This window comes from Leucopleurus acutus (assembly GCF_964270905.1).
Source record: "Leucopleurus acutus genome assembly, chromosome: 11".
Taxonomy (NCBI): Eukaryota; Metazoa; Chordata; class Mammalia; order Artiodactyla; family Delphinidae; genus Leucopleurus; species Leucopleurus acutus.
This window is the reverse complement of record NC_139152.1, coordinates 86,819,146-86,837,603: the sequence shown is the minus strand read 5'-3', so window position 1 is coordinate 86,837,603 and position 18,458 is coordinate 86,819,146. Positions and strand designations below refer to the sequence as shown.

At 34.6% G+C, this 18,458-nt stretch overlaps 1 protein-coding gene across 5 annotated transcripts in view; it reads left to right on the top strand.

The window, feature by feature from the left end:
- The window catches only part of SLC41A2 (solute carrier family 41 member 2), a 132,829-nt gene that overhangs the window by 62,169 nt on the left and 52,202 nt on the right, over positions 1-18,458 (top strand). For all 5 annotated transcript variants that reach the window (XM_082850780.1, XM_082850778.1, XM_082850776.1 and 2 more), the window contains 3 exons: positions 601-745; positions 3,939-4,085; positions 15,559-15,706. In XM_082850780.1, coding sequence (XP_082706906.1) covers positions 601-745; positions 3,939-4,085; positions 15,559-15,706 — 440 coding nt within the window. The remainder of the gene's footprint in view (positions 1-600; positions 746-3,938; positions 4,086-15,558; positions 15,707-18,458) is intronic.

The window sequence follows — 18,458 nt, the reverse complement described above, 5'->3', positions numbered from 1 at the left end:
GTGATTATTTGTGAGGTTATTTTTTAATGTCTGTCCCTCCCATTGACCAAGAGCTCTGTGAGGGCAGGAAATAAATCTATTTTGACCACTGTTGTAGCCCAGCACTAAGCATAGCACCTTGTACATAGTAGATCCTAAATTAATTCTTGTTGGATTAATAAATTTAAATAGCTTGCCACAAGATTAAGTGGTATAGCTAGGAATCAAACTCTTATCATTTGATTGTAGAATCCAATCTTTTGCCAATACTGTGTCTAGAGTCAGACTTCAGTTATGTGGACTGGGTACTTTTCAGTCTTCAGGTTGGTATTTTTTTAGGTGATCTGTGGGTTACACCATCAAAGTCACTTAGGGTGCTTGTTAAAAATAGATTCCTAGATCCCATTCCGTACCTACTGCTGCCAGATCAGGGCACTTTGAGAACCCATCACCTTAGGGAATAGTAAAATAAAATACAGTAGCTTCTTCAAAAGGTAAGGCAGCTCAATTACCATATATAATACTTTCTTCTGACTCCTTGTATGCATATTTACATCATAAAATAAAAAATGCATTTTCAAAATGAATAATTCTGTTGGATTTTATTAAAACTTTTTTAAGGTTCAAGCAACAGTAGTTGGCTTTCTAGCAGCTGTGGCAGCAATTATATTGGGCTGGATTCCAGAGGGAAAATACTATCTTGATCATTCCATACTTTTGTGCTCTAGCAGTGTAGCAACTGCCTTCATTGCATCTCTTCTGCAGGGTAAGTAAATTTATAAATGTCTACTCTATAATATTTTACTTTCTAATTATTTATTTTCCATGTTAACTATTTTTATTTAAATGGTACTTGTTCATTATAAAAAACAGAGGAAAGTTATCTACAAACTTTTTAAATAGATTATTTCAGATATATTTATATATATTATACGTAATCCTTAGTATAGAGCAAGCTTTCTGAGGTTGTGTCCCAGCTTTAGGTCCCCTGGTGCAGCTCCCAGACAAGATCAGGAAAATAGTCTAGATATTCATTTGTTTCTGTAATTTAAATTAATTGAGAATCTCCTGTCTGGAAATCGTGCAGAGGATTTACCAGCTTGTCATTTGAGTAACAAGTATTCCAGGAATTCTGAGTTTTAAAAGCAGTCCCTCTGGGTTTCCCTGGTGGCACAGTGGTTAAGAATCCACCTGCCAATGCGGGGGACACTGGTTCGAGCCCTGGTCCAGGAACATCCCACATGCTGCGGAGCAACTAAGTCTGTGCGCCACAACTACTGAGCCTGCGCTCTAGAGCCCGCGCGCCACAGCTACTGAAGACTGTGCGCCTAGAGCCCATGCTCTGCAACAAGAGAAGCCACCGCAATGAGAAGCCCATGCACTACAACGAAGAGTAGCCCCGCTCACGGCAGCTAGAGAAAGCCCGCGTGCAGCAACGAAGACCCAACACAGCCAAAAATAAATAAATAAATATTTTTTTAAAAAAAAAGCAGTCCCTCTTGAAATTTTTTAAAGTTTCAGATTTCAAAAAAATTCCTTTACTGTTTCTGTGGCAATACAAGTATAACCATATGCTTAACACAGCATATTGTTGGCTATAGAACGTTAAAGAGCCAGAAGGTTTTAACGTTTAACTACATTATAATTTTTTTAGTTGGGATATCATTCTTTATATTGATTTATTAATATCAACTTTACACTAGAGAACTAACTTATTATGGAACAGTAATCATAAAGACTTGGTAATTTTTATTTTATAATTGCCATCTTCTCATTTTAGATTACCAGCAAGGTTAAAAATGGAACACTCTACTGTCAGGTGATCATACAACAAAGCTAACTTTTTCGGCTAGGTTCTGGTAATTTAGAAACTCTTATTAAAATTAAGACCTGACTACCAAAATATTTTCAAGCATTTTATTTTAGTACTTAAATTGTACCAGGGGTAGTTTCTTGTCTTTATAATAGAATTACTAGAATTGAATGGTGTTAACACTGGTGAAAGCATAGTGAAGTTATGCTATTGGGAAACTAATTTCTGGTAAAAAGAAAAAGTGTTAAAGCATTAGCACTCTGTTTCTTTAGGCTCATTTGCTTCTGTTTTCTCTCTAATATTGTTTCATTTAGAAAAAATTGTTTAAAACTTTTCAGACTAACAAGTATTTGTATTGCCTGTGATTTTTAAAACCATAAAAATTCAGATTTTTAAAATATATTTGTTAGCCTTCTTACTTTTAATAATGTGTGTTCTAATTTTATGATAATCTGACCTTTATATATGTAGAGCAGATATTATTGACCACCTTTTGTAGGTGAGAAAACTGACTTAGGCAAGGTGACTTGTCCAATTTCATCAGCTTGTTCACAGAAAAATCATAATTAAAACCCATTTCCTGCCTCCCAGCTCTTTCCACTGGTCCATGATGGCAAAATATTTGTTTTCCGCTGAAAAGTTATAGACAGAATTCTTTCATAGGAGAACTTTCCACATTGATCTTTAAATGTGCTGATTTTGAAAAAAAAAATTATATGATCACATCTTGACTGATTATTGTATAATATGTTTAAGTTTTTTTCCTGCTATTGTTTTTTTCTGTTTACAATGATATTATGGGAAAGGTAAGTCCATAGATTGAAAAAGCCTACAGAATATAAGACGTGAGACGTTGAACAAAAATTCTACTTTCAATAATTTGGCTTTACGGGGTATTAGAAAAAACAGTTACTTACAAGCTATGTGACCTTATGCAAGAATTTAAACCTACTCCTAGGACCTCAGTTTTATTATCTATAAAGTGAGTATGTTAGAATAAAATCATTTAGAGTCATTTTCAGTCTAAAAATGCAGTGAGATTCTGGTTTTTGTCTATAGCCATATTTAGGCTTCCATATTGATTTATGGTTAGCACATAAATGAACTAATCTTAAATATTCTCTGCCCTGCATTCTCTTAAATGTGTTGGCATGAGAAAATCTATATAATCGGGTATGGCTGTAATGCTATCATTTTTCTCCCATTTCTATATTCAAGAATATAAGGATTTAAAAGTATAAGTACACAGTCACATTTTCATCTTCTGTTGTTATAGGTTCATAGACAGAAACTTGGGGTTTAAAGAATATCCTTTACAAAGACTGCTTCTTGTATTCTGGCCTTCAGTGTTCAAAGTTTAATTACTTCCCTCTTCTTAATACTTCAACACTTTTTAATAATAAAATGAAGCAAGCATTTCTGGCTACCACTATGTAAACAAATCTGGTTTTGTTTGCCTTCTTCCCAATTGCTATGTGTATAAATATGACTCACCTATTTATTTATTTTAAATTTATTTATTTTTGGCTACATTGGGTCTTCGTTGTCGTGCGCAGGCTTCTCATTGCGGTCGCTTCTCTTGATGCGGAGCATGGGCTCTAGGTGCGCGAGCTTCAGTAGTTGTTGCTCTCAGGCTCAGTAGTTGTGGCACATGGGCTTCATTGCTCCGCGGCATGTGGGATCTTCCCAGACCAAGGCTTGCACCCGTGTCTCCTGCGTTGGCAGGTGGATTCTTAACCACTGTGCCACCAGGGAAGTCCTTAAGTATGACTCACCTTTCTTTGACATTTTCATACTTTATTTGAGGGTTAAAATAAAATCTTTGACTTTGATACACATGAATACATTACATCTAAGACATGCATGTTACTAAATTTGGAACTTTAATGTTATTTTACAGTAGCTCTTCAGGTCTCTAAATGCAGCATTGAACTTCTCAGATCTTTTGTGATCCCCACTTGGAATTTGTTGAAAGACATTTTGCCAAAGCATTCAAGTAAAATGTTTTGTTTGCTTTAGTCAGCTTATCTAAGCAGTCTAACCAGAAGTGATACACTGTTTGTCTAGCCTATGTATTTCAATATTTCGGGGGATTGATTTTCTTTAAATTATAGCAGAGAAAGTAATGAGCTTTATTTTTTTCTAGGAATAATAATGGTTGGGGTTATCGTTGGTTCAAAGAAGACTGGGATAAATCCCGATAATGTTGCTACACCCATTGCTGCTAGTTTTGGCGACCTTATAACTCTTGCCATATTAGCTTGGATAAGTCAGGGTTTGTACTCCTGTCTTGGTAAGTTGACTTGAAATTAACTGTAATGCATTATTCAGAGTCTCTTTAAATAAATATTGTTGCAGCAATGTCATGACTCCGTGGTGGCCTTCATCTGTGTTAGAACTGTAGTTGAGGCTGATTAGAACAATAACTGTTACTTGTTGTACACCTACTATGTGTTGTGGTTCTCACATATTTTTCTCTTCTTAAAGAGTTTAAAACTCAAAAGATAAGGATTATCATTTCTAATTTCAGATGAGAAAACTGAGGATCATAAAGGTTATGTGTGTTACCCACTGGTGGTAGGAAGGTTGAACACAGATCTGTCATAGTCTATGAATTCTGCCCTTTCCTCTGAATGTGTAGCCACTGATGGGTCAACCCACAGGATTCTGATATGTGTGTTGCACTGTTATCTCAAAACATAAGGTTATGCTGGAGTTTGAAATTTAGTGATTTTTCCACCTTTCAGAAACCAACGTGGCAATTAATACTAACAACCAAAAATCACCATGAAAATGAGCCTGAGTGCTGTGTGAATTTGGAGTCATCTTATATATGTGATTCCTGATAATAGTAATAGGGTATTTAGAGAATGTAATGGATTGTTTTAATGCAAATTTATACTGTGTGGCTATTGTCAATGTAGATGTATATGATTTGTGAGCATAGGTTTAGTGCTAAAAGTTGGTTGTAGTTTCATCTTTTTTGATGCCAAATTTTTAAAAAATTAAAAGAAAACAGAAACCCACAGTAATACAAAAAAAAAGAGTGAGAGAGACAGAGAGAAAGAGAGAGAGAGTTTATAAGCCAAGCCAGAAGCAAACATTTAATCACATATCCTCATATATTTTCATGGATTCTAGACAGATTTATGGTATACTTTAGAATAAATCTAAAGTATATTTGGTTTGTAGAAGTAAGAGTCTCAGATAAATGTTTTTGAACTAAAGAGAGGGCTTTAACCTGTCAAAGGCAGTCATTTTCTACTACTTTTGGAGATATCAAGAGAAGTTTCATGTAGTATATAAAATTACCATAAATTATTTAATGACATAAAAACAATACTCATTAAGAATTGATATGTATGTTAAAGGAAAATTCTCATATAGAAGATAAGATGTGTCTAGTTGAAGTAAGGTGGAAGACAGTAAATGATCAATGGCCCAAATGTAAGATCTTGTTCCCATAAAAAAGAAAAGTGTATTATTTGCAGACTTGGGTACTTAAATTACCATGATGTCAGCTGCCTGCCAAATACCAGGATGTCTCCACAAGTTGAAGCCATTGAAGAATGTTACCATAATAAATATGACAATTGTTATAATGATACAGACTATTACGATATTCCATAAGATAAATCAACTTCTGAGGAATTTATTTTTTAAAATTACATAAGTGATAAACTCCTTATAAAAGACTTAACATAATGTGTTATTCTCTAAAGCTTTCAATATTTTGAGTGTTACAGATGATATATTAGTAGTTTAACTAGATCAGGAAATTTGAAAAGTGAAATGTAATGAGACCATAATTTTGTAAAATAATTTTATTTTTAAATATTGCTTAGCCTTTTCTAGGCCTTTACTTGTCTTCTGAAAGTTGACTCAAAGTAATTCAAGATGAACTAATTAAAACAGGGTCTATTACATTTCGTCTGTATCATTTGTTTCCCTAAAATTATATTTTTTAATGGGCTACTGATTGATTCCTCAGTTAATTTAAAGGTGTTTCTGAAGTGCCAGTTTTGGATTTCTACAATAAAGTGTTTGCATTTTAAGCACTAGGGGGCCTCATAGGACCAGCAGTTGGAAGCCTCTTATTGGAGGTATTCTGAACACAGAGATTAGGCATGGGCATATTTAAATTCCAAGATCCCATTCATCCTGCTGAGTGGGATGCCTAGCTCTTGGAGACAGAGTTCAATTCCTGAACTATATTGGAAATACTTAGCTGTCTTTAGAGATAAAAAGAGGATTTCATGGCAGCCATACACTTTGGTTATAAATAGAGGCCATGGATTATGTGGCTCTCAAAGAATTGGACATTGAGAAAAGTCTCACTTAACTCCTCACGTAGAGCTTTGGATATTCAGAAATGACTGAACAGCTCCGCTGGCGTTCTGTTAGCTTCGGTACAAGCTCACTCTGCATTCATTCAGTGTGCTACCTTTCTTTCACTCCTGATAAAACGTGCTGATTTCTGATATCTGAAGTAAATATGGAATTTCCCCCCTTCTCACCTCTCCAGTTCTCCAAAAAAGAAGCAAAGCTTTGTTTATGGTTACTGACTTTATTTTTGTAAAGTCTTTTACAAAAGAGGAAGTCTTTATTGCTTAGTGAACAAGGTTAAAGTTTTAACTTGGCGTTCAGGCCTCCTGGAGTCTTCCTTCTCAAGCTCCTGCCTGCTCCTCCCTTTCTTGTACCTCTTGCCTTTCTTGTACTCCAGCCAAACTCGGCCATTTACTGATTCTCATATGCCACCTGTGATTTTTGTCTTTTCTTTCTTATGTCATTCCCCTCTTCCATGAAGGCCAGTCAGAATCCTCATTTTTCAAAACTAAATTCATATATTTCCCTAATCTTAGGTAATTTTTTCTCCTCTGAATTCCTATAGCACTTTATTGACACTTCTCTTAAGTCATTCTTTATATTTGGCCAGTCATTATAGCTTTTTAAGTAAATGTAGTATCTTCCCTTATGATGGTATAAGCCTCTTGAGGACAAAACTGTGTCTTTATTTTATTTATTTGTTTTGTTGACTCCATAGTGCCATATACATAGTGGATGTTAAATAAATAGCACTTCACCAAATGTTTTATTCCTTTTGAAAGCTATCCAATTAATGTGAATAGAAATTATTTAGGAAGTGGTATATGTATGGAAAATGAAGGAGAGTTATCCCTCTAAATGACTTTGCCACAGTACCTGTCCAATAACATAATAGATTGTAATGAAAAAATGATCCTTTCAATGAGGACATAGTATTAGGAAAATAGAGTATACTGCCTTAGCAGAAAGTATTTAGACATTAGTATCACCATAAAAAAATTAAAATGGCAACATGTGGCTAGAAAAAATCTATTTCAAATGAAAATAGAAGAGGAAGGACTTCCTTGGTAGTCCAGTGGTTAAGACTTCAACTTCCAATGCAGGGGACACAGGTTCAATCCCTGGTTGGGGAGCTAAGATCCCACATGACTCACAGCCCAAAAACCAAAACATAAAGCAGAAGCAATATTCTAACAAATTCAATAAAGACTTTAAAGAAAAAAATAGTCCATATCAAAAAAAAATCTTAAAAAAAAAAGAAAATAGAAGAGGAAATAGAAAGTCAGTTTAGAGAGTAATCTAAGCTCTAGATTATGATATGCTTAGGTATGACTTGTAGAGAAAGTATAAAGGCATTTATTCATCCATATGGTAATCTTTAAACATGTAGTTATTTTTAAAAACTATTATAAGGATCTAACGTTGGGCCAGTAACTGAAATACCTGTACACAATGATTGTTGCCTTTTCTTTTTCTTGTATGCATAATTTTAAGAGGATTTTAAAGACTCTTTTTCAATTTTTTATAACTACATGGCTATGTAATTCTTGTATGTACATGATATATACTGATTTGAAAAATTATCAGCTTTTCTCTCTTTAGGCAAGATCTGAGAAGCAAAATGTTGATTCATTTCTCATTCCTCAAGGTTAACTTTAAAAAGATGGCCTAAGAAGCAATAAGCTCTAAGAGCAATAACAGTCCGCCTCAGATTGTTACTTGGGTCCTGTGGAGACTAACAGGGATATTTACAAAACATTCTAGAGTATCACTGCCTTGATGTGGTGATGTAAGTAGAATGTAAAATTATCGTGCATGTCACTCTTCTACAGAGTTCTGTAGCACCGTATGATCTCAGTTTAGAGTGATTCCTAGAAGGTCAGTCTAGTGAGGAAATTCTGATGGTTATTATAAAGGGCATTTTAAAAAGTGTTTACAACTTTCCATGCCCATTGCTTTCTTGTTTGCACACAAACAGCTAATATATAAAAATGTCACTCATAGCAGCTACATATTTCAGAAGAATTTAGGGTGAAAATAATGAATGCTATTAATGAAATTATGTAACAGCAGTTACAAGATGCCACCAACAATCCAGATAAATGTGAAAGCCATGAATCAAAAAGATGGCAGTTATGTTTCGCAGTTAAGTGGAATCATAGCAGTTTGAACCACTTTAGCCGTGTTAATCCTTACCTTTCTGTAGTTTACCTGTATCATGGAATCAGTACCGAGGTACACAGACATTAATTAGGCTTAAAATTCTACAGTTTTATCTATAGTCCTGTATTCGTTTCCATTGCTGCTGTAACAAATTACCACAACCTTGTGGCTTAAAACAACAATAATTAATTTTTGTACAGTTCTGGAGGTCAAAGTCCAAAATGAGTTTGTTATTCAGGGCTAAAATGAAGGTGTCGGCAGGGCTTGTTCCTTCTGGAGGTTTCAGGGGGAATCGTTCCTTAACTTGTTTCATTTTCTGGTAGCCGCTAGCATTCCTTGGCTTGTAGCCACATTACTGATCTCTGCTTCTGTGGTCACATTATTTTGTCTTCTGTAGTCAAATTCCTGTCTACTTCTTGCCTATAAGTACACACCTGTGATTACTTTAGGGCTTACTCAAATAATCCAGGATAATCTCCCTATTTCAAAATCTTTGACTTAATCACATCTGCAAAGCCCCTTTTTGCCATATAAGGTAACATTCCCTGGTTCTGGAGATTAGGATGTGGATGTCTTTGAGGACCATTATTCATCCTACCACATTACACAAGATGATATCCCCAGAAATTAATACAAAATATTATTTTGACTAGGGTCATTTAAATGTATTAAAAAGGGTCATTTAATTTAGAAGGCAGACACTTTTAGGTTTTGATATTAATGCAGAAGTTCATGGTTGGCTTTTAATCAACCAGTTTCCCTCACTGATTGTGTCATAGTGGTTTTCTAAAAGTAATTCTTTAATTATCTATAAAACACCAATATATCCTAAAAAGAGGAATATTTTAGCACCTTTCTCTTTTTGTATATTTGTAATTTCCACCTAACTATTGGATTAGAATTTAGCCAGGGAAAAGGCAAGAGGGTCCTATACAATTAAACATACGATTTAATTTGGTGGGAGTGGGCATGTTAGATTTGCAGGAAATTGAGTACATTTGCAGTAAATCATTTTAGATATTTTGATTTTACCATGGTTTTCCCATTCTTTTTTTTTAATGTCAAAAAATTTTATTTGGAGATAATTTTAAACTTATAGAATAGTTGCAAAAATAAAATAGTACTAAAAACCCTGTATACCCTGTACCCATGTTCACCAAATGTTAACATTTTACTCCATTTACTTTATCTTTTATTCTGTCCATCTGTCTGTATGAATATATGTATGTTCTTTATCTTTTATAACATTGACATTTTTAAAGAGTATAGTACCCCCTCCTTTTTTTTCATTGTGGGAATTTAAAAAAATTGAGATATAATTCAATTACATCATACAATTCACCTTTTAAAAGTGCACAATTCAGTAGTATTAGCATAGTTATAAAACTGTGAAACCTATTATCTCATTCCAGAACATTTTCATCACCCCAAAAAGAAACTTTAGCAGTCACTCCCCATTCCACCCTCCCCCCAGCACTGGCAACCACTAATCTAGTTTCTGTCTTTGCCTATTTTAGACATTTTAAAAAATGGAATCATACAATATGTGACCTTTTATATCCAGTTTCCTTCAATTAGTACGTTTTCAAGGTTCATGCTTTAGCATAAATCAGTTCTGAATACCATGCAGTACTGAATAATATTTCATTGTATGGGTTAATAATATGGCTGAATAATATTCCATTGTATGGATATATCACATTTTGTTTATCCATTTACCATTAGTTGGACATTTGGGTTGCACCCACTTTTGGCTGTTATGAATAATGCTGCTTTGAACATTGTCGTACATGTTTTTGTGTGAACGTATGTTTTCAACTCTATTGGTATATACCTAGGAGTGGAATTTCTAGATCATATGATAACTCTTTAACTTTTTGAGGAACTGCCCACTCATTATTTTTTATTTCTTTCCTGAGAAATTTTTCCCCCTCTTTGACAGTCCAGGGCAATGATTCTGGAGTTAGGATGGTGAGCGTTTTCTTCAACTTAAGATGTCCTTCCAGAGATGTGATGTTGAGAATAAATTAAAAGCCTGGCATGGTGCTCCTCTCTTTACCTGAAGATGAAAATACTAAGACAACCTAGCAGAATAGTTCTTTTCAGTTGTGTTTAGTGGGTTTTAATGCTTTTAGTTTGCTGTTTGAGTCTATAAAGAGATTGTTGGTAACCTTAGTTGTTTTAGGAGGTAAGAATGCTTCCTAATTGGAATGTTATTTATCCCTATCTAATGGTTTAGCAAGGAGAACTGGAAATCCATCCAATAAAAGTTTCTTCATGTTTTAAAAAGCTATGGAGAAAATGACTCTATATGTAGCACTAGTTATGTCCCTTTAAATGGAAGGAAATATTTAAATGAATTTTGTTAGCATAATTATTTTGAAGATGTGTTGGCAAATCCAGCTAAAGCCATGAGTGTAAAATTTGTTTGGGTATTATTTTAATATTTATAGTAATTGTTCCTACCTAATTTGAAAAAAATTGAGTTTCTATTTAATTTAAACATCTTAATCATAGGTGAGGAGATCTTTAAATATGTTAAAATGATAAAATATAAAATTCAGTCCAAGAGAAGGGTGTGAATAACAGTTGAAGAATTTTGTGAGACGTCAGAAAAATTTAGTAACATTTAACTTAAATCTAAGGCTGTAGGCTACAAAGACTGTGAGATCAACTCTGTGTTTAAGTTATGAATTCCCTACCATACAAAATGTGTATTAGAGTCCTTGAGAAAAATGTAGGAATGTCCTGGCTGTGATGTCTGACAATAATAAAAGCTCGATCAGCTAAAATGATATTACCAAAAATGTCTTGGGATGATGCAACTGTTTCAAGAATGGGTAGGCAACTTTTAACCCTAGGGAGATTTAGAACTAAGTATAAAAATATTTGAGAATCAAATTTATGGTATGAATGATTTTATGGTAAAGAGGCAGTACACATTTTTAAATATACTTGTTACTTAGCCCATTACAGTAACATGCCAGTCTTCTGATTCCATTTTTAAAGTAATGATTATGTAATTAATTTATTCTTGTGATTGTTAAATAGAAATCTTACCAAATTTATATACATTGCATGAATATTTATGAAAACATAAGACTCACCGTATTTGTACATATAATTTATTAGATTTAGAAAGGTTACTTTAAGTACTAGGAAACTTTTGTGAGATAAGTGAAATGTCTAAAGTAAATAGAATATTTCCTGGTATTTAACTAGGTTTATAAATGCAACCAAATATAATTTCAAACTCTTAAAAATAATTTTTGATTGGATGTTAGACATAGTGAATGTAATGTTAAGTGCTTGACTGTTTTTTCCTTACAGAGTATTTGTTCTGCTTTTTGCTTTTTTTAAAAGATTGAAGTATAGTTAATTTACAGTGTTGTGTTAGTTTCAAGTGTACAGCAAAGTGATTGTTATACATATACATACATACATATATATATATATATATATATATATATATATATATATATATATATACTCTTTTTCAGATTCTTTTCCATTATAGGTTATTACAAGATATTGAGTATAGTTTCCAGTGCTATACAGTAGGTCTTTGTTGTTTGCCTGTTTTATATATAATAGTGTGTATATGTTAATCCCAAACTCCTAATTTATCTCTCCCCCCATCCCCCCACCCCTCCCCCCTCCATCCCCTTTGGTAACCATAAGTTTGTTTCCTGTGTCTGTGAGTCTATTTATGTTTTGTAAATAAGTTCATTTGTATCATTGTTTTAGATTCCACATATAAGTGATATTGTATGATATTTGTCTTTCTCTGACTTACTTCACTTAGTATAATAATCTCTAGATCCATCCATGTTGCTGCAAATGACATTATTTCATTCTTTTTATGGTTGAATAATATTCCATTGCATATCTTCTTTATCCATTCATCTGTTGATGGACATTTAGGTTGATTCCATGTCTTGGCTATTGTCAATAGTGCTGCAATGAACATTGAGGGTGCATGTACCTGTTCAAATTATGGTTTTCTCCGGATATATGCCCAGGAGTGGGATTGCTGGATCATGTGGTAACTCTATTTTTAGTTTTTTAAGGAACCTCCATACTGTTCTCTATAGTGGCTGTACCAATTTACATTCCCACCAACAGTGTAGGAGGGTTCCTTTTTCTCCACACCCTCTCCAGCATTTATTATTTGTAGACTTTTTCATAATGACCATTCTGACTGGTGTGAGGTGATAACTCATTGTAGTTTTGATTTGCATTTCTCTAATAATTAGCGATGTTGGGCATTTTTTCATGTGCCTGTTGACCATTTGTATGTCTTCTTTGGAGAAATGTTTATTTAGGTCTTCTAACTATATTTTGATTGGGTTGTTTGTTTTTTGGATATTAAGCTATATGAGCTGTTTGTATATTTTGGAAATTAATCCCTTGTCAGTCACATCATTTGCAAATATTTTCTCCCATTCTGTGGGTTGTCTTTTTGTTTTGTTTATGGTTTCCTTTGCTGTGCAAAACCTTTTAAATTTAATAGGTCCCATTTGTTTATTTTTGTTTTTGTTTCCATTACTCTAGGAGACAGATCCAAAAAAATATTGCTGCAATTTATGTCAAAGAGTGTTCTGCCTACATTTTCCTCTAGGAGATTTATAGTATCCAGTCTTACATTTAGGTCTTTAATCCATTTGAGTTTGTTTTTGTATGTGGTGTTAGAGAATGTTCTAATTTCATTCTTTTACATGTAACTGTCCACTTTTCCCAGCACCACTTATTGAAGAGACTGTCTCTTCTCTATTGTATGTTCTTGCCTCCTTTGTTGTAAATTAATTGACCATAAGTGCATGGTTTTATTTCTGGGCTTTCTATTCTGTTCCATTGATCTATATGTCTGTTTTTGTGCTGGAACCATACTTTTTTGATTACTGTAGCTTTGTAGTATAGTCTGAAGTCAGGGAGTGTGATTTTTCCAGCTTTGTTCTTCTTTCTCAGGACTGCTTTGGCTATTTGGGGTCTTTTCTGTTTCCATACAAATTAAAAAAAATTTTGTTCTAGTTCTGTGGAAAATGCTATTGGTAATTTGATAGGGATTGTGTTGAATCTGTAGATTGCCTTGGGTGGCATGCTCATTTTAACAGTATTGATTCTTCCAATCCAAGAATACAGTATATCTTTCCATCTGTTTGTGTCGTCTTCGGTTTCTTTCATCAGCATCTTATAGTTTTCATGGACTTTTTTCTTGTAGGCAGCTGTTTGTGGATTAGTTTGAGCCTTACAGGGCTTGGTTTTAAGCTTCACTGGACTAGATCTAGCTGTGATCATATAGTGGCTAGTACCCTGCATTGTGGAATAGATCTAGAGTAGACATTACAATAGGGCTAGCCCTACTACTAAGAAGTATCCCTTCTCTGGTCTCCACTGAATGTTCTCAGTTTTCAAAGAGGCGCTCCTATCTAGGGGGTTAGATCTCAAATGACTTCTAGCCCTTTGTACACTCTGGGAATTTTTTTAGTTTACAAATCCCCAATTGTCTTGGCTTAGCCTTGTGGAATTCACCCTATGCATGCATGGCTTGGTATTCAGTTTGCAAGCTCCCTCTCTAATAGCTTCCTCTTCTCCAGTATTCTTCCCTGTAAATTCCTGCTGCCTTAGACTCACTCTGCTGAAATTCTCCCTTCCTGAGCTGTGGTCTGGAATGTGCCTTTAGTCAGAAAGCTCAGGCTATTGTAGGGCTTATCTCATTTCTTTCCCCTCTCTCAGGGATCACAGTCCTGCAATACCAGTTCTCAGTGTCTGAAAACACTTTACTATCTGTCTATCTACATATATTTATAAATCTTCTAGTAATTTCCAAAAGCACATTTCAGATTTTGCTCAGAGATGGCATACATCATGTCCACAAAGCTAGACAAATAGCCAAGCCCAAAGTCAATAAGCTTTCCTAAACTCTCTCTATAGGAAAGCATTAACAAGAATGGGGAGAGAATGAATAATTATGATCAAGTAAGGCAATCTACCACAGAGAGGTATAAAAAAATATCCTGGCACTCTGTTATCTGAGTATATCACAAATAGAAAGATGCTAATAACAATGGCAATGATGATTATGTTGCTAGTAAGTGTTCCGTAAATGTTAGCTATGTGCCTGGGTGCTATTCTAGTTAAATTACATGTGTTAATTCTCTTAAGACTCACAATAACCCAATGAAATAGTTATAATAATTTTTACCATTTTATAGATAAGGAAATTTAAATTTATAGAAGTTAAATTTCTTCTTTTTAAATTTTATTTATTTTTTTATACAGGAGGTTCTTACTAGTGATCTATTTTATACAATATTAGTGTATATATGTCAATCCCAATCTCCCAATTCACCCCATACCACCAGCCCCCGCCACTTTCCCCTCTTGGTGTCCATACGTTTGTTCTCTACATCTGTGTCTCTATTTCTGCCCTGCAAACCAGTTCATCTGTACCATTTTTCTAGGTTCCACATATATGCGTTAATATACGATATTTGTTTTTCTTTTTAGAAGTTAAATTTCTCGTCCAAGGTAAGTTGTAACATCAGATGTGAAACTAAGTAGTCTGGCCAAACTCTGGTTTGCATATTTTTGCATATTAAAGGTTCTGAGTAATTTTGCAGTGGAGAAATCTGTTTATTAAACCTAGTATTTCAATTTCATTTTGGATATTGGAACACTATTCAGAATTAGGAGGATATCTATTATCAATCCATTGGCCAATATTCCATGGAATGCTTGTGCTATAAGATCCTGATGGGTAAAAACAATGTCCTATTAGACTTTATAGTTTGGAGTTAAGAGCACTAACTTCAGTGTCAGACAGATGCCATTTTCTCCCAATTCTTGCTATTTCTTAGTGGTGTTCTTAAGCTCCTAAGCCTCAGTTTCTTCATAAGGTAGGAATGAGTTTCTACCTCATACTTCTGAGGACAATTAAGTGAGACAATGAACATAAAGCATTTAGCACAATATTTGGAAAATGGTAGGAGCCAAGTAATGTTAGATTTTTTACTGTTGTTACTCTTGTTATTATTACTGTTGTTGTTCACATCTAGGTCACATAACTATTTCAATAAATGTTGAATTAATGTGTTAGCTTTCAGTTACATTATTTAACATTTTTACCTTATCTATAGTTTTCAATTTGTTTGAAATTTATAGAAAGTATATAGCATGAGTATGTTTGATAACATATCTTCTGGTAAACTTTTAATACTTACATTTGCTATATGGTTATAAGAGAGATTGAAATGTTGTCTCTTTTTGAATTTTAGAGACCTATTACTACATTCCTCCATTAGTTGGTGTCTTTTTCTTGGCTCTAACTCCTATCTGGATTATAATAGCTGCCAAACATCCAGCCACAAGGACGGTTCTGCACTCAGGCTGGGAGCCTGTGATAACAGCTATGGTTATAAGTAGGTTAGTATTAAAGTGTGTGTTTGTGCGTGCATGTGGGGGGCAGTTATTCTATATGCATGTATCTATGTATATATTAAAACAAACCAATTGCCTGTTTTTATTTCTTAGGTCAATCATTTTATACAGTCGGTTCTTTATTATCCCAAGTAATAGGGATATAGTGACAAGAGTTATTGAAATCAGTGGATGTATGGAACCTCATTTGCTACCAGTTTCAAACTTTTCCCCAACCAAATCCTTACCAGATTGATGATTAAAATTTAGTGGTGTTTGTCTTTGTCTGTGTGAGTTTTAACCTGACAAGGACATTACTTATTTTGAACAGTAAGTGCTCAGATAAGTATCAGAAAACCTTAGAAATGTACATACCATTTGACTACGCCACTTCTAGGACTCCGACAGGACTTAAAGATATAATTATGGATCTATGCAAGTGATTAAGTTGTAAGAATCTTCATCACAGTGGAATTTTTAATAACAAAAAAGAGAGAGAGAACACCTTAGATGTCTAGCAATCAGATGTTGATTGAATAAATTGTGGCACAGTCACAAAATGGAATATTAGTCAGCCATCAAGAGTAGCATTGCAACATTCCTTTGATGTGGAAGGGTGTTCATTATACATTTGGTGAAAGGAGAAAGCTAGAAAAGAATATGAATTTCCTATTAAAGATGGTAGATTGACACGTTTATCTTCTTCCTTATTGAAGCTATTAAAATGACAGTAAAAGAATAAAAAAGCTATACAACCACAAAAACAGAAGGGGAGCAGAGAGGACAGTAGGTGAAAGATTTACCAAAATCAGTAAGATAGGAATCGGTTCTATGGTTGTTAACTGAACTATCAGAATGAAAAAAGCTAAAACCTAACTGCCTGCAGGACAAGGGGACACCGATAAGAAGCAAGCTGAACTGAGCCTCAGAAACCCCAAAAGGTGGAGGATTTAGAGACACTAAGAACTTCTGAAAGCTGAAATGAAGGGGATTGGTTGAAAGTTAAAGTAAGAAGCAATTAGAACCTAAAAGCCCTTTGCTAGCTTGACCACCCAGGTGACTGCCCCCTCCCATTCTATAGAAGACAGGAATTAACCCTGGAGAGGGTAAATCATAGATCCTCTGGATTTAGAATCACCTGCACCAGTGAGGCTGTGGATTAAACACTGTATAAAAAAACAAGAATTAAGGAAAAGTCTACATGCTGAACAATGAAAACCCGATCCCACTTCCTTTTCTTTTCTCATAGAATGCTGGCACTCTGGCTTTTACCCCCAGGCAAAAAATTAGATAATTCCTTTCTGGGAAAACTCATCAGCTCAAAAGAAAAACCTGCAAAAACTGACCCTGTGGATCCTTTAGTGAAAGAGCTACATGCCCATCTGATCATTCTTCAGTGAGGCCTGCCTGCTGACAAGTTCTGCCCTTGTGCACAGAGAGCTCCAGATATGCTTTGCAGTATCCCTTAAGGAGGACAGACAGTAAACGGTCGCCAGACATTTGGTTAAGGCTTTTAACATGACAGAGACAAAAAACAAAAAACAAAAACGTTCCCCCAAAATTGCAGGCATAGTTGAAAAGTCTCCAAAAACGATCACCAGTATCCTCAGAGAAATTAGAGCAGTTATGGCATCTATAATGTAAGAACAGAATTTTCTAATAAGGAGGATTTGAAAAATTGGAAGAGCTCTTGGGAATATAAAAATGTATAAATAGTAGAAACAAAAAGAATCAGAAGAAAAATCTTGAGGGTAGAGTTGAGGAACTATCCTGGAAAGTAGACCAGAAAGCAAAGAGGTGGACAGTTGGAGCAAACAATAAGGAGAGGAAATTATCAAAGAAATAATACAAGAAAATTCCCCAGAATTGAAGAACATGGGCTTCCAGATTTAAAAGGCCCCCTGAGTACCTCACACAATGAGTAGGAGGGACCCCAAGCAAAGCACATTATCATAAATCCCAAAAGCTTCCAGAGAGAAAAGTCCAGTTGCATATAAGGGATTGGGAATTGGAATGATGTCCAGCTGCAACACCAAGTGATTACCTCACAATTCTGAGGGAAAATTGTTTTGAACATAAAACGTGCTCACTGTATCAAGCAAACATAAGCGTGGACTCAAGAAGCTTTCAGACATGCAGGATCTCAAAAAATTTATTTCCCGTATACCCTCTCATATAAAAGTTGAGAGAAGATGTCTATCAAAATGAGGAAATAATCAAGAAATAAGATGACACGGGAATGAGGAAACCTGTGACAACATGTGGTTCATTTTTCTATGATGTAGATTGTGTTTTCCTGGAGGATTTGGTCAACAGGATCCCATGAAATGTTGGGACCTGGTCATAGTACATAAACCAAGACCCATCGTGGGGAGGTGAAGGGAAGGTACAGAATGACAGCTGAGCATCAGACCTATAGAGCAACTGTCCAGGTTGGCAAGACAGTGACCTTAAGAAGGAATGTCTCTAAGGGAAAAAAAAGGAACTGATTGGTTACCTAATGAGTATGTATTCAGAGGCCATTCATTAACTTTGTTCCAAATTTGATTCTGAATTAGTAATAAGTACCTAAAAAAATTAAGAAAAATATGAAACAAGGCAAAACAGTACAAATGGGGAGATCTCAACACACTTTGTGGCCCAGTTGTGAATAATGATTTCACTGTTAAAATAAAGTAAAACCTAAATATTTCACCAAAAATTATAATATAACCAGATTGGCAGGATAGAGGAAGGAAGGGAATTGTGAAGGGACTAA